We start from the raw sequence: 15,591 nt of genomic DNA on the forward strand, positions 1-15,591 counted from the left end.
TTTATTATTCAGTGGCGGAAACAAGCTTCCATACATTCTTTTATGATTCTTTGATGCATAGAAAGAAAATACAAAGAACAGCATTTGTTTGAAATATATATATTTTTGTAACACTACATGTCTTTCCTCTCATTTTTGACCACATTAATAGGTTACGTGACGTCATTGATTAAAGAAGTGTTAATTTCTTTTTCTTTTTTTAAACTTGCTAGCCGTAAGCAAATATAGCCTACCTTAGTAGGGTAAACAGCTAAAACACTACCACTCAAAAGTAATACACCTTCAAACAGTTAGGCCTACGCCTCCAGATTTTTCATTTTTGACAGTTACTTACATTGTGTCAGACTCAGTGTTTGTGATCTGGGACTGTCCCAAAACCTAGTGAACTACAACTACCTACCTAAATAACGCGCCTATGATGTCCAAAAACCCTGCCGCTTTTCAAGATGTTGTCTAGGTAGGCAGCTCACTAGGTTTTGAGCCACAGCTGAAAAGAAATCCCGCCCAGTGTTTTGACATGAACTACAGTATGTGCTGCCTGGTATGCGGTCGACCAGTATCTTATCGCCTTTGCAACACAAGCCAAACATGTTGTCTTCTGCGCTAGTTAAAGCTGATCGTATCGCAGCTCATGTTGGTAGAAAATATGCGCCATTTCAGGAATTGATCGCACGGACCATTAAGTCCCAAACAAGCGATGTAGACTTGCAGAGCGCGACAGCAGTGACTGGAAAATACAAAACCATCGATGATCTACCGGGACCCAGTCTGGCCACTACCGCCTACTGGCTCTTCGTTAAAGGATACGCTGATAAAAGTCATGCAATGCAGGTAAAATACTTGATCGAATGTTCATTTAGATATACAAATATGAATATTAAATTAGCCTACATAAAGCAAAATAACTGCACAATTACTAGAAATGTGTACCTTGATATTATACCATTTTCATACATAGGCCTACAACATTTGTGAAAAAAGACACAACTTTGAACCAATTCTGTAGAATGGCTTTTGATTGTGGTGTCTCAGGAAATCCTGTCTGATAGTGACAGCTGATATCCGTGGAAGGAGAAGACATTATGGAAAGCCCTTTAAACATGTATTGCTTAAAACAAACTAATAGACCCATCTAAATTTGTTACTAGTAGGCTTTTTATATTTTGCCGCTTGTAAGTAATCTAAAAGTGATTAGTTACTTTTCCAGTTTCAAATACTAGTAATTATTTAGACAGTCCTATAATTTCATGGGCTTCTGTGCTTTTGATATCACCTATTAACATTGCTGGGTAGTAACTGATAATGTAATAGTAGATTCCAAAGTAAGTGCTTGTAATAAGATTATATTACATTTTAAAATAGGCTACTCATAATCAGACTACAGTTACTTTTTTAGTAATTACACAATTACTACTTATTCAACAAATGCCAGCAAATTAGTCACTTTTATTAGTCAATTTTTCATCTTTTAAATTTTAGTTTCTAGAATGTCTAAACTATTTGAATAGTTACTGGTAGGTATAAAGGCATAAACAAAAGTACTTGTATATCATATAATTTAATTCAATGGTGCCTAATATTTAATTTGTGTCTAGTAGTTAGTAGTTAGTTTTAAGGAATAAAGGTTAAAACAGCTTGCCATAAAGATTACATTTATAGGTCAGATGTTGTATTCAGGCTTGTATTCCAAAGGTTGATTTAAGCTCTGAATTACCACTGGGTCCAATTACCAACTACAGAGCACTCCCAAGTTTCTTTAACGGTTGTTTTCTGAGTGCCATTGCACGGATAGAATGTTTCCGCTTCCAGATACAAATCACTGTAACAGAGTTTCTGTGAAATGTCCCTTTATCTCTGTGTGTCAGCCCCTGTAAACAGCTAAAAGAATCTGAGTGCGACCCACAGGATTTGGCCAATCAGAAAACTGTTCTGTCAAAACATTGCTTTCTTTGTGGCGCTCAACATCCCAACTTGTGGTTTAATTAATTGTGTGAGTTCAGGGCAAATGCCTGTTTGTAATTTCAACATTCCCTTACATTTGGATGGTACTTGGAATCTTAGTAAAGACGATCTACAACTGGATATTGGATGAAAAAAAAAAAGGAGAAACAGAAATTGCGTAAAAAAAAAGCAGAAAAGACATCTATTGTGGAACCAATACAATGTTGCAAAATAATGTTAGCTGTTACATAAATAACCCACATGTCATTCTAAAGCCACAAGCCTGTTTAATATTCAGACCTGAGCAGTTTCTATCTCTCCATTGAAAGGACAGTTAATAAAAACTTAAAGTTAATCCATATTATTTGAGTGGTTTTGTCCAAGTCTCGTGAAGATATATAATCGATTTATATGAAGACGATCTAATTTATCACTATTATTTACATCTAAACAATGATTGACACACACACATACACTCTTAACAATAAAGATTCCAAATGGAGGTTTTCACAGCGATGCCATAAAAGAAACCTTTTTGGTTCCCCAAAGAATATTATTATTTTGTCTTAAAACAAGCATTAAAAGTAATTTTAAGTCATCTTGAAGCCCCCCTTTGCATTTGCTGAGTTGGGAACCACGGCATTAAATGAAAAATGGCTATTTAAACATTTTACAGAATTACACACATCATATAGGGGGATTGTCTCTGTATTATTTGTAGCTAAATAGCTAAATGTGTATGATAAACAATTGCTGATGTACACCCATAATGATCCCCCCCGCCCACACATCTATTATGCAGGTGGAGCATAAGCGCCTGTATGGTCCGATCTGGCGCTCACGCTTTGGGCCGTTTGATGTGGTAAATGTGGCGACGGCAGAGCTTCTTGCACAGGTGATCCGACAGGAGGGACGATACCCAGTGCGTACTGATCTGCCTCACTGGAAAGAATACAGAGACATGAGAGGACAAGCATATGGAATTCATGTAGAGTAAGCACACATTGTCTCCCCTTCACACATTGTCTTTCTTTAGACTTTCTTTCATGGAACACAAAAGGAGAATGGAGCTTTCAAGCTTGAAAATATATGCGTGGTCCATTAGCACCACATCCTCCTAGCGATACAATACCTCGCTCTGTGTGCCAAATAGTACAAACAATTATTATTCACTGATGAGACCTGGATCAGTTCTATTCATGAACAAATCATTCAGTAGTGTTGTGAACCGCATCAGATGATTCATTGAAAAGATTTGACTCCAAACTATTTCTGTCATGACTCTCATAAACTGTAGATCTCAATAATAACAGAATAAATTTTGGTTTGTTCCTTGCTCAAAGCTCTCTCATGACTTTAGGAGATTTTTGTCATTTTGGAGCTTGACAGCTTTAGTCCCCAAAAAGTTAGATTTTTGGGGTGAACTACACTACCGTTCAAAAGTTTGGGGTGAGTAAAGGGTTTTTTAAAAATATATATTTTTGTATTTCAGCACAGGCCCTGAGTGGTATCGTATTCGTAGTGCCCTGAACCCTAAGATGCTTAAACTGAAGGAAGTAACGGCATACGCACCCATCATTCACGAGGTTGTGTCTGATCTCCTACAGCGCGTGGAACTCCTGCGTCTGCGCAGTCAAGACCAGGCCACCGTCACTGACCTCGCCTCTGAGCTTTACAAATTTGGCTTTGAGGGTTTGTATGGATGTAGATGGGATACAATATCCTGGAGCTATTCACAGTGACGTGAGCAAACAGCAGCGTAGTGATTTTGTCTTTCTCACTATGCAGGAATCTCCTCTATCCTGTTCGAAACAAGGCTAGGCTGTTTACAGGAGGAAATTCCCACAGAAACTCTGCGGTTCATATCTGCCGTTAATGACATGTTGGCGCTCTCAGAGACGGTTCTTTTTTTCCCTCGCTGGACCCGTCACATCTTCCCGTTCTGGAAACGGTTTGTCCAGGCTTGGGATGACTTGTATGACGTAGGTATGCTGAAGTTCAATGTCTGCATTTGGGATGCACAATATACAGTGGATATGAAAAGTCTTCACACCCCTGTTAAAACTGCTGTTTTTTTATGTAAAAAGTTTTATTAAACAATATATATATATATATATTCAAAATTATTATTGCAAATCAGGTTTGTTGGCAATATTTACAGACTTTAAGCTGTTTGCATTAAGCAAATCAAACCAAAGTAATTGAAAACTCAACACAACAAATGTTTCAAGTGGTTTCCTCAAATTCAACTGGAAATTCAAATTTTAATGACTTCTGCTATCTCAAAATTATTCAACCCCCTGAATAGAATCTTTCACAACAGCACAAATCTGGAAAAACAGGTGTTGTCTCAAGCACTATTGATGCAACTAATCAAGGTCTTCATTAGTTGCACCAGGTGTGCTTGAGCTAGAACACATGGTACACAATGGTCCAAAAAGTTAAGAGAAGATATCATTGCCCTTCATAAACAAGGAACAGGATTAAAACAAAATAGCAAAGTCACTAAATGTTCCTAGAGACATTTGGAAACATAGTTCGCAAGTTCAAAGTTAAAGGAACAGTGGTTACACTACCTGGACGGGGCAGAAAAAGGAAGCTATCAACGGCTAAATCCAGATTTCTGAGAAGGCAGGTTCAGAAAAATCCTCGAGTGACTGCAAAAGTTCTGCAGCAAGACTTGGTGGCAACAGGCACTGAGGTTTCAGCTGCACAGTAAGGAACGTACTTAACGCATACCAGAACTCCGATACGTACACTACTACTGACCCAAAAGCACAAGAAAAGTCGGCTCCAATTTGCTCAAAATCATATGAATAAGCCACAGAAGTTTTGGGATTCTGTTCTGTGGAGCAATGAAACAAAACTGGAACTTTTTGGCGCTATGGATCAGCGATATGTGTGGAGGAAGAAGAATGAAGCATTTGCTGAAAAGAACACTGCCTACAGTTAAGCATGGTGGGGTTCGTGATGCTCTGGGGCTGCTTTGCATCCTCTGGCACTGGAAATCTGCAGTATGTGGAAGGCAAGATGGATTCATTTTCGTATAAATAAAAGAAAACGTCATGCCGTCAGCAAGGAAGCTTAAACTTGGGCATCATTGGACCTTCCAACAGGACAATGATTTCAAGCATACCTCAAATTCCACCAAGGCTTGTTTGCTGAAGAAGTTCTGGAAGGTTCTACAGTGGCCATCAGTCACCTGACTTGAACCCCAAAGAAAATCTCTGCTGGAATTTGAAGAAGGCAGTTGCATCACGCAATCCCAAGAGCATTACTGAACTGGAGGCCATTGTTCATGAGGAATGGGCTGAGATTCCTCAGAAACGCTGCCAGAAGCTGGTGTCTGGTTATACATCTCATTTGCAGCAGGTCATAACAGCAAAAGTGTGTTCTAATAAGTACTAAAGATGCTTGCCATTAACGGGTTGGAAATTTTGAGATAGCATAAGTCATTAAAAGAAGCATTTTCAGTTGAATTTGTGGAACCCACAGCTATTTCAATAACTTTTGTTTGATTTCGGTGCACTTGTAGTCTCTGTCTGACATTTATCTGATATGGTGGATTGCGTAACTGATTGCCCTTTCTGTCTGTGTCTGTTGTTCTTTTGTCTAGCCCGACATCTGATTGATAAGAAGGTGAAGCAGATCCATGAACAGGTTGAGCGTGGAGAGGAAGTGGAGGGCATGTATCTCACCTACCTGTTGTCCAGCGATAAACTCAGCTTAGGAGAGGTGTACATCAGCCTCACTGAACTTCTGCTGGGAGGCGTGGACACAGTAAGAATATGTTTATTTGGAACCAGTCAGACAGGAAGTAGATTAAACAATATGATTTGCTATTAGTTAAAAGTTATATTCAGTTGAGGATTTATTATTCAGAAGTTCATTATGTTACAGAAACAATAACCTGCACCACTGGTTCAGCTGTTGTGATAAGGGAGTGTTTTCTATATGTACCTGTCGAAAACAAGAGAGAAATTAAGTTCCTGAAAAAATAAGAAACAAGAGACAAACACACAGGCACAAACTTGAAACTGAATGAAACTATTTATTAACCATACCAGAATTTTAATATTGGTGCATCCCTAGGTGATGCTTCCCTTGTGAAAAAGTACACTAGCATACTTTTTAAGAGTGCTTATTACAGAAATATTTTTCAAAAATATTTTTTTTCAGACACTTAAATTAAAATGTATTATAGTTTAAAATTGTATGAAATTAGCTGAATTTTATAGTGTTTTTTGACTCCATTAAGTAGGACCTAAGTACATTTATATGCCTTTATATGTCATTTCACAATGATTTCTGTTGTCTTCGAAATATGGTTAAAATGCTGAATGTACTGACAAGCATTTATGGTAAACTTAAATATATTTGGTTACAATTTATTTTAAGGTGATGTTGTTACATTGTACTTACTCAAATAAGTACTGAGTAATTTGAACTACACGTACTTAGTATAGAGTTAGGGTTTGGTTTAAGGTTAGTTACTTGTAATTATGCATAATTTAGTACCATGTAGTAACGCATAATAATTCAGTTTAAAATGTTAACTTATGTAATATCAAATGAAGCATACAGTTAAAATGATAATAAAGTACTTAACATGTGTTAGCATGTTAGTCAACATATCAAAACAAGTTATGATTTAAAATGTACTTTAAAGCAAAGCTTTTAATTTGACATTATTACAACCTGTACTTAAGCGTGTTGAGAAACATAGTCATGAAAGTGTAACCTCTTCAAGACACTTAAGTGGCCTTTTATTTAATTAAAATGATATTGTCTGTAAGTACAGTTCTTAAAAATATACTGTTAAGATTTGAAGTGCACTAAAAGTGTACAATAAGGTGGTTTAACTGGAGTAACTAGTCGTTCTTAAGGAAGGCCTGAATGATTAGGGTCCTCCAGACTCAGATCCGATTTCTTAGTGGTGTTCACGCATTTGGAAACGCGTACTTGACTTTTGTGATCCATCTTTGTAGTTACTTTTAATCAGTTGGGGTCAAGGTGAATTCACACAGGTGTCCTTGCTGAGTAACCTTCACATTAATCACATTAACAATGAACTTACAACAAGAACGTGTTAACCATCCTGCCCATCCCTAACTGATACAATAATGACCTTTAACATGCTGTACTATGCTCCTAATCTCTGTGTAAATGTCTGTCAAGGCTACCGTTTATCGGATTTCCAGAGCTATCTGCTACATTGTGTCCCACTTTTAGCAACCCACAGGGTTGATAACCTGTGTAGCAGCATTCTTTGCTGATGTCTGATCGGTTTCAGCGACACATAGCTGAGGATTCAGGGTACATTTACACGACAACAAAGTACTAAAAAGTTTTTCCTTTATGTTTTTCACGTACAGACGACAACGTTGTCAAAACGATCCCCGTTCACATGGATCCGCAAAAAGGATTAAAAATGCTGTATTATTCATGCCAGGCCAGTAGTTGGCGATGCCACTTTGTAAAGAAACACTACACGCCTATAGACTGAACTCGTGAGACACATTTGCATGATGCCACCGGTTTCACAAATTAGCATTTTTGTAGTTCACACGTAGACGATAACGTAATAATTTTCAAAAACTGATATATATATATATATATATATATATATATATATATATATATATATATATATATATATATATAAAAAAAACGCTGTTGTTGTGTAAATGAACGGCCAAAATGCATGAGTTTTCAATTTTTATAAGAGAGCACTCTAGCCCACTCTCACCCTCTGGACATAATTAACTTAGCCAATCAGGTGTCTCTATCATAACATCAGCTGAGATCTTTGAATGCATTACTGGATAAGATAGTCAATCTTTCTTTTTTTCTTTGTCCTTGACAGACGTCTAACACACTATCATGGACCTTGTACCACCTTGCACGTGATGCAGAGGCACAGAACCGCCTCTATAACGAGATCGCATCTGTTTGTCCTAATAAAGAGCAGCCGAACGCTGAACATCTGACCAGGATGCCCTACATGAAGGCTGTCATCAAAGAAATTCTCAGGTAGGGGAAATGTGCAATAGTCCTGCCCCAAACACTTTTAGTGGGGAAAACAGTACTAATTTATTGTTCATGCATCTTGAAAGGGGTGAAAGAGACCAGCTGTTTTCTACATTATGCAGGAGTGGCCGAACTTTATTCAGTTTATGCTGAGCACAATAACCTTTGCACAGCCCTTATTTAAACAGTCCAACTCACATCAATAATCTCCTCCACAGTGATTAAACACAGAGGCTTCTTCTGGAGAAACAATCAACTTGGAATGAACTTGATACTCAGTCTTTGGAAATGAGTGTGGGTTAGCTTTAGTTAACTCTTTCCCCACCGTCAATTGTAAGACAATGCTTCCCCGCCGCCATTGATGGAAATTTCCTGTTTTCCGTGTTTTCACTATTATATGCGGTAAGGCCAGGGACAGATTTACCTCATATTGTGACAGGCAAAAGCACATGTTTGCTTTTTACTCCCCACACCCAAACTGTATGACTAAAACAGGATTAAACTTTTTTTTTTTAAAACAGTGATGTCAAATCTGATATTGTGGCTTTATATGTGATCATATACTTGCATGTGTCATTATATTATTAACACTTTATCAAAATCAAGCTCAAATGAATTTAGGAAGTTTATGTCCAGGGAATGTCATGTTTTTCATCTTTAGAAACGGCTACATCTTAGGGCAGTTGATCCTCACATCTCGTTTTCATCATAATACCGTATGTATTTCATCAATAGACCGTATGTAGCCCCGCCCTTTTCAGCGCTGCGCTCGCCTCGTTGTCCTTTGACTTCCGGTCTGTATTTTCACAGCGATTTTGCGTTTATTGATGAACGGCTCGTTTTAAAATATTCCCGGTCGACTGACATTTGTTAAGTCATCTGCTTTAAACATTACAGTCCTCACGATAACTTTCGTTAACTTTATATTAAGTAAATCCACTTCAAAAGCTATTTACTCCTGGACAGCAGCGCCATAGAAATATACAGCGCGACCGGAAAAACGGCAATATTCTTAAGATGGCGACGCCCTCGTTTCTCCATAGACAGTATGCGTTTCTCTGGTGCTTAAGGTCTAAAGGTTATGAAGATTATTGAAGCTATGTGGGCGCTCGTTATTTTTCTTTTCTTTTTTCTGTAATTTGTCCAAAATCTCACATTATAATGAAGCGCTAAGCAAAGGTTATTTTTGCCGTCACTCAACAAGAAATGCAAGACGCTCTTCACCACTCTCAAATACTTTTATATATAAAGTGAATAAGTACAGCGTTTTCTTTACTTGAGAAACAAAGGAATAGTTCTTTATTTACCCTGGCCTTGCATCGTAAATAAGCAGAGATGCTCCAAACTGCTTGTGGCACTTCATTCACGATAGAGATGGGGCGGAGTTATGAGGTTTGACGGACAGTTTGAGGAGGCAATGGAGTTATGAGATTTGGTCACAAGCTCTTTGTAATACTTCTCATTGGTTAAATATTTGCAAAAACCACAGACAGTGACCATAGTAATGATTTATGTTAAAGGTCCCGTTATTTGCCCCTTTTCACAAGATGTAAAATAAGTCTCTGATGTCCCCAGAGTGTGTATGTGAAGTTTGAGCTCAAAATACCCAACAGATCATTTTTTACAGCATGTTTAAATTGACATTTTTTGGGGCTCAGAAAAACGAGCCGTTTCAGTGTGTCCCCTTTAAATGCAAATGAGCTGCTGCTGGACGGCACAGGGGGCGGAGCTTCATGAGCTCGCGCTCAGTCTGTCAGGAAAAATTCATCTCACGGAATGATGATAATATCAGAAACTCTCAGTAACGGCGTTCATTTCGAGTCGGACAATAATGCCTACAGAGCAAGCGGCAACATTCTGATCTGAAAAATGAAGCCTACCCGGAAGTGCGAAAAACTGCAATACATCGAAAATCCGCTAGGGGAAGGTCCCAAAAGGGAGCAAATGTCCATAGCCCCCATGTTAAAGGTCCCGTTGCATGCGATTTCATGTTTCAAACTTTAGTTAGTGTGTAATGTTGCTGTTAGAGCATAAATAATATCTGTAAAATTATAAAGCTCAAAGTTCAATGCCAAGCGAGATATTTTATTTAACAGAAGTTGACTACAAAAAACGTCTCGATTGGACTAACACCCCTCTACATCCTGCATTAGTGACATCACCAGAACCGTTTCTTGACTAACCTCCGCCCACAGGAATGCTCCCTCAACTCTACTGGCTACGTTACTTGCGCACTTCTTATAACTTAGCCTACTGTGTTTACTCAGCTCTTACGGTGATTTTCTGAAGTAAAACTGACGCTTCATCTTTTGTGTGATGTACAATAAACTTTATTAAACTCATCAGTACATGTTTGATCATCATTCAGACAGCAGACTTGTAGGCTATTAATAAATAATGGATACACAGCCTACAAACAGATGACAAATACGTTATAATAACCGTAATTAAACTACTAAACCATACCTGTTTCATCTCTTTACAGCAATCTGACTCTGTAGGCATTATTGTCCGACTCGAAATGAACGCCGTTACTGAGAGTTTCTGATATTATCATCATTCCGTGAGATGAAATTTTCCTGACAGACTGAGCGCGAGCTCATGAAGCTCCGCCCCCTGTGTCGTCCAGCAGCACCTCATTTGCATTTAAAGGGGACACACTGAAACGGCTCGTTTTTCTGAGCCCCAAAAAATGTCAATTTAAACATGCTGTAAAAAATTATCTGTTGGGTATTTTGAGCTCAAACTTCACATACACACTCTGGGGACATCAGAGACTTATTTTACATCTTGTGAAAAGGGGCATAGTCCGTTAAAGTCCGTTTTCAGAGCATAAATTCATGTCTTTACAGGTTGGTCCCATGGACTTTTATTGTATTTTTCGATAGGTTCCGAGTGCCTGACAACGGCGAGGGTAGTGATTTTTTTTCTAACTCGTTAGTTTAGATCGTATTTAGATATAAAATATATGACAATAAGGGCGTGGTTAACTTTGATTGACAGCTTGATTGACAGCTGAAGGCAGCGCCACGGAGAATGACAACATAAGAAGCGCCATTTTTTAATACAGTTGACATATAATACTACTGTTTCTGTATCATGAAATGTAGTTTTAAGAGTTTTTCAGGCGAGAATGTAGTTGTTTAAAGCTCAAATCTGTGGTTTATTTAAAGATTTAGGAAAATTTTATCCAGTTGATCCAGGGATGACCGGGTGCTCGGCGCGATGTACCCCGCCTGGAATGGTCTTTCATCGGCTTGACGTTCTAAGGTTTGCCGCCAATGCCGCGGACTCTGGCGTCTCTGTAGTGGTTAAACATGAGATATAATTCGTCTTGTGTATATCTAATGGGCGATTTTTGGTCTCGTGAATCTATATTTTTTTCCCTGGGCAATCGTTTTGGCTGAGGGGAAGTTTCATAACTTTATAAGCTATTTAACTTTACCGATGTATGGTTAAACTCGCGCTGACTTTGTATGTTTGATTGAATTGTTTGCTTTATTTGTAACTATAGCTTCTTATACCTTTTACTTATACTTTTATAATGGCTAACATTGATAAAACTGAAATTTAACAAAAAGAGACTGGGTTGAGTTTTGTCATTTTAATACAACGAAGATGATATGTAATGTTGTTTACTGCAAAATCTGTTGTTTAGTACAAATGCACATATTGCCTGGACCATAAAATGTTTAATATTTTTATATTATATTTAAAATGAAAAGAGGCAGATTTGTGTTATATTTTGTTTTGTTTTTCATAAATAGGCAAACGTTATGTGCAGTTGAATATAATCAATATGCGTTGCCTGAACCGCATTTGTGTGGCTATAATGTTTAAGATTTCTTTAAATGAAAACGAAAAGAGTTAGTATGGTGTTTTATAACATATTTCGTTACCATAGACTGTAAAAAAATAGTTCATTGCCTGAAATATAACCGGAGTAGCAGAGTGAGCTGAGTGACGTGCGCTGCGTTAGAAGGTGGGCGGGGTTAGCATTTCCCAAGATTTTCCAAGATGGCGCCGCCCATACCCCCCATAAACGGCTTCAAACCCGTTCTTCAGAAAGTCTATGGGTGACGTCACAGACGCTTTGTCCATATTTTTTACAGTCTATGCTACAGAGTCAGAGTGCTGTATAGAGATGGAACAGGTATGGTTTAGCAGTTTAATTACGGTTATTATAACGTATTTGTCATCTGCTTGTATGTATCCATTATTTATTAACAGCCTAAGTTACAAGTCTGCTGTTTCGGACCAGGTCCGAATGATGATCAAACATGTACTGATGAGTTTAATAAAGTTTATTGTACATCACACAAAAGATGAAGCGTCAGTTTTACTTCAGAAAATCACAGTAAGAGCTGAGTAAACACAGTAGCCTAAGTTATAAGAAGTGCGCAAGTAGCCAGTAGAGTTGAGGGAGCATTCCTGTGGGCCGAGGTTAGTCTAAACATGGTTCTGGTGATGTCACTAAAGAAGGAAGTAGAGGAGTGTAGTCCAAACGAGCCGTTTTATGTAGTCAACTTCTGTTAAATAAAATATCTCGCTTGGCATTGAACTTTGAACATTATAATTTTACAGATATTATTTATACTCTAACAACAACATTACACACTTACTAAAGTTTGAAACATGGGATCACGTAGAACGGGACCTTTAAAATTATGATATTTTAAATTGCTATTATGCATCTTCTGACAGATTACTGAATCTCCTGTTCAAAACTCAGGCGAAGAAAAAGCAGAAACAAGGGATATCATATGTAAACAGATGCATATGTAAAATAACACGATCATTATCAATAAACAGCATATAAATCAAAACTGCCTAACGTTACTGAATGAAATGTCGACCCAGGACGAGCTTTGGAGGTGTTGATGGACTCGATCTCTGTGTTTTGATCATCGTTTTGAATCCCATCCAGACTTAGTCTATGACAAAACGCGTTTTTCTCAGCTTTTCGCTCAAATTTGCTTTTTTATGAAACTCCCACATTCAAGTGTTGATAAAAAAGGAATGCATGAAGCTAGAATAAAACAGTTTTTTTTTGTTGTTGTTTTTTTTTATAAGAGCAGCGGGTCTGTTATTTCTGATATGCATGTTCAGATATTCATACAAAAAAGTATTCTGGGGGCCATGAAACTTTTGTGAAAATGATAAAAAAAAAATGCTGGTGGTGAATGGAAGTGAAAGTTTTTTCACCAGGATGGTAGGGGAAGACTCATGAATATTCATTAGGGAAGTCATCCCTGATTGGTCTTAACCCCAGTGACGGGTAGGTTTAGGGGCGGGGTTGGGGTAGGTCATCAGACCAATGAGGGATGACTTCCCTAATGAATATTCATGAGTCTTCCCCAACCATCCTGGGTTAAAAAATATCGCTGGCGGGAAAGAGTTAACAGTCAGTATTGTAAATGTCAGCACTGAAAACCAGCCCTAAAGCAGAGTTGGAAAGAGAAATGTTTTTGCTGTGATACAGGGAACATTTATCTTGGAAAGATGCCTTCTAGAGATATTTCCAGAGGAATTCTGTTTTGGATTCTTTTTGGTTTGTAGCTGCCAAATATTGGTGTATGTTTCGACCACTCCTGAACTGTGGAATCCAGTCAAGTCCAGCTCAGTTGCTGCTGGCCTGTTTTTACCACTGATCTATATAATGACCAGTCTATATAGATCAGTGGTTTTTACATAAAAGTCCCTATTTAAAGTCTGCATCATGTGGTGGGTTTACAATGCAGTCTGCCTTGAAATGCGCCACTAAAACTTTTCAGGCTGGACTGAATGTTCAGCGATCTTGTTAAAAAATAAACTTTACTTACAAGATGCTCAGTTCCAAATTTAATTTCTCACAATATGATGCATTTTAATCATAGAATGTATCCTGTTGTCCCTGGTAATGGACGTCTGGCTGTGGATTCGGAAGTAATCGTGGATAATTATTGGTTCCCTAAGAAGGTACACACACACACACACACACACACACACACACACACACACAGCTTAAAAATATCAAATCTCTCATTAAATATCTCCATTTAATTAAACATCTAATAGCCTAATTCCAGTCTTTGTGTGTTTTCTCTCTATTTTCCTCAGACACAGTTTCATCTCTGTCATTACGCTGTTAGTCACGATGAGAATAATTTCCCTGATCCGGAGCGTTTTATTCCAGACCGCTGGCTGAGGGCCAGCCCGTCTCGCTCTCAGCATCACCCCTACAGTTCAGTCCCGTTCGGGGTTGGTGTGCGAGCCTGTGTGGGGAAGAGGGTAGCAGAGCTGGAGATGTACTTTGCTCTGAGTAGAGTGAGTTGGATGCTTTCACACTATCTGCTGCTTCAATTGCACACCCATTATATTTATACTACATTTAACTATCGCTATCACTCTTTCTTTAACCCTTGACCCTTTTGCCCCACAGCTGATGCAACATTATGAGGTCCGAGCAGAGGAGGGGTCCCCATCGATACAGCCCAAAACCCGAACACTGCTCATTCCCTCCCAGCCCATCAACCTACAGTTCATCCCTCGAGCCTGACACCTGCCATCTCCCGTCAATCTCTTTTTCTAATCAAAATGAGGACTCCTGATTCAAATCATTTTGCCTTAAATGCCCGAGGGTCCCTACCCACAAACCAGTTTCTGTGAAATACCGTGTGAGATCATCTAGGGAAGAAGGTGGAAGTGAGTCATCATTCCAAAGAAATATCAACTGAGCTGAAATATTATGACAGATTTTTACAGCTGAGATGTTTGCAGCGTCTGGGTCGCACTGTTTAATAAGAATTTGCGAACAATCTAAAAAGTCCAAGAGAGCGCTATGTGCATTGAATCTCTGCTTTCCCTTCAAACTCTTAAAGAGCACCAGTAATTTTGCCAGAGGAGAGAGAGAGAGATGGAAACAAAGATCCTCTGTTCGTGAAGTGGTGGCAATGATTCTGCAGATACAAAGGATGGCTCACTAACTCTGCTATGGCAATCAAGATTCGCATCGAGCAGAAAGACTGTTCTTTAAAAACATGTTTTTTTTTAATATGCTACCTCCCGCTGTTTTTTATTATATTAATTTAATGTTGATGTCAGGGCATTCGTCCAAACCTTGATCAAAAAGTTTTTTGGGGGGAAATCTACTCCTCCATTTTTATATATTTGTTAATTAACAGACGTTAAATGAGTGGATTTACATGACCCTTTTGGGCCAGGCTGAAAGCAAATGACAGAATTAACCAGAAATGCTAATTTATGTAAATACACCTGTTGCCAAACCACCCACATATTGACTTCCATCAGTGTTCTTCCTTTCTTTTCAAAAATCATAAACATTTTTACACTGTATATACCATTGTAATAGACCTGGAGTTATTCTAGATAACTAAAACAAAAAATAAAACCATAAAAAATGTCATTAATAAAACGAAAGATAACTGACGGAAAGAAATACTGTATGTATTTCAGCTAGCAAGGCAATAGTTCTCATTTTCATTTAGTTTAACTTGATGTACTAAAATAACTAAAACTGAAAAAAAGGAACCTTAACTAAAATGAAAATAAAAATAAAAACTTCAAGATAATAATAAAAACTATAATAGTTTGTCAATGATACTAATACAACACCATATA

General features: G+C 38.0%; 1 protein-coding gene across 1 annotated transcript; it reads left to right on the plus strand.

Annotated features, from left to right (window-relative positions):
• Positions 1 to 502: 502 nt before the first annotated feature.
• On the plus strand, positions 503 to 15,245 carry cyp27a2 (cytochrome P450 family 27 subfamily A member 2). Its single transcript, XM_081381765.1, has 9 exons — positions 503 to 831; positions 2,744 to 2,934; positions 3,434 to 3,633; positions 3,730 to 3,927; positions 5,558 to 5,721; positions 7,808 to 7,974; positions 13,848 to 13,929; positions 14,071 to 14,277; positions 14,393 to 15,245. The coding sequence occupies exons 1-9, from the start codon at positions 544 to 546 to the stop codon at positions 14,507 to 14,509; spliced, it is 1,614 nt and encodes a 537-aa protein (XP_081237891.1). The 5' UTR covers positions 503 to 543; the 3' UTR covers positions 14,510 to 15,245.
• Positions 15,246 to 15,591: the final 346 nt, after the last annotated feature.

Source organism: Scardinius erythrophthalmus (assembly GCF_964197995.2).
Source record: "Scardinius erythrophthalmus genome assembly, chromosome: 12".
NCBI lineage: Eukaryota > Metazoa > Chordata > Actinopteri > Cypriniformes > Leuciscidae > Scardinius > Scardinius erythrophthalmus.

Excerpts from the sequence above, each read along its gene's own strand:
- cyp27a2 (XM_081381765.1), top strand. The coding sequence starts at position 544 with ATGCGGTCGACCAGTATCTTATCGCCTTTGCAACACAAGCCAAACATG. Across the intron at positions 7,975-13,847 it reads GTCATCAAAGAAATTCTCAG|AATGTATCCTGTTGTCCCTG; the intron begins GTAGGGGAAATG and ends TTTTAATCATAG. Across the intron at positions 13,930-14,070 it reads ATTATTGGTTCCCTAAGAAG|ACACAGTTTCATCTCTGTCA; the intron begins GTACACACACAC and ends TATTTTCCTCAG.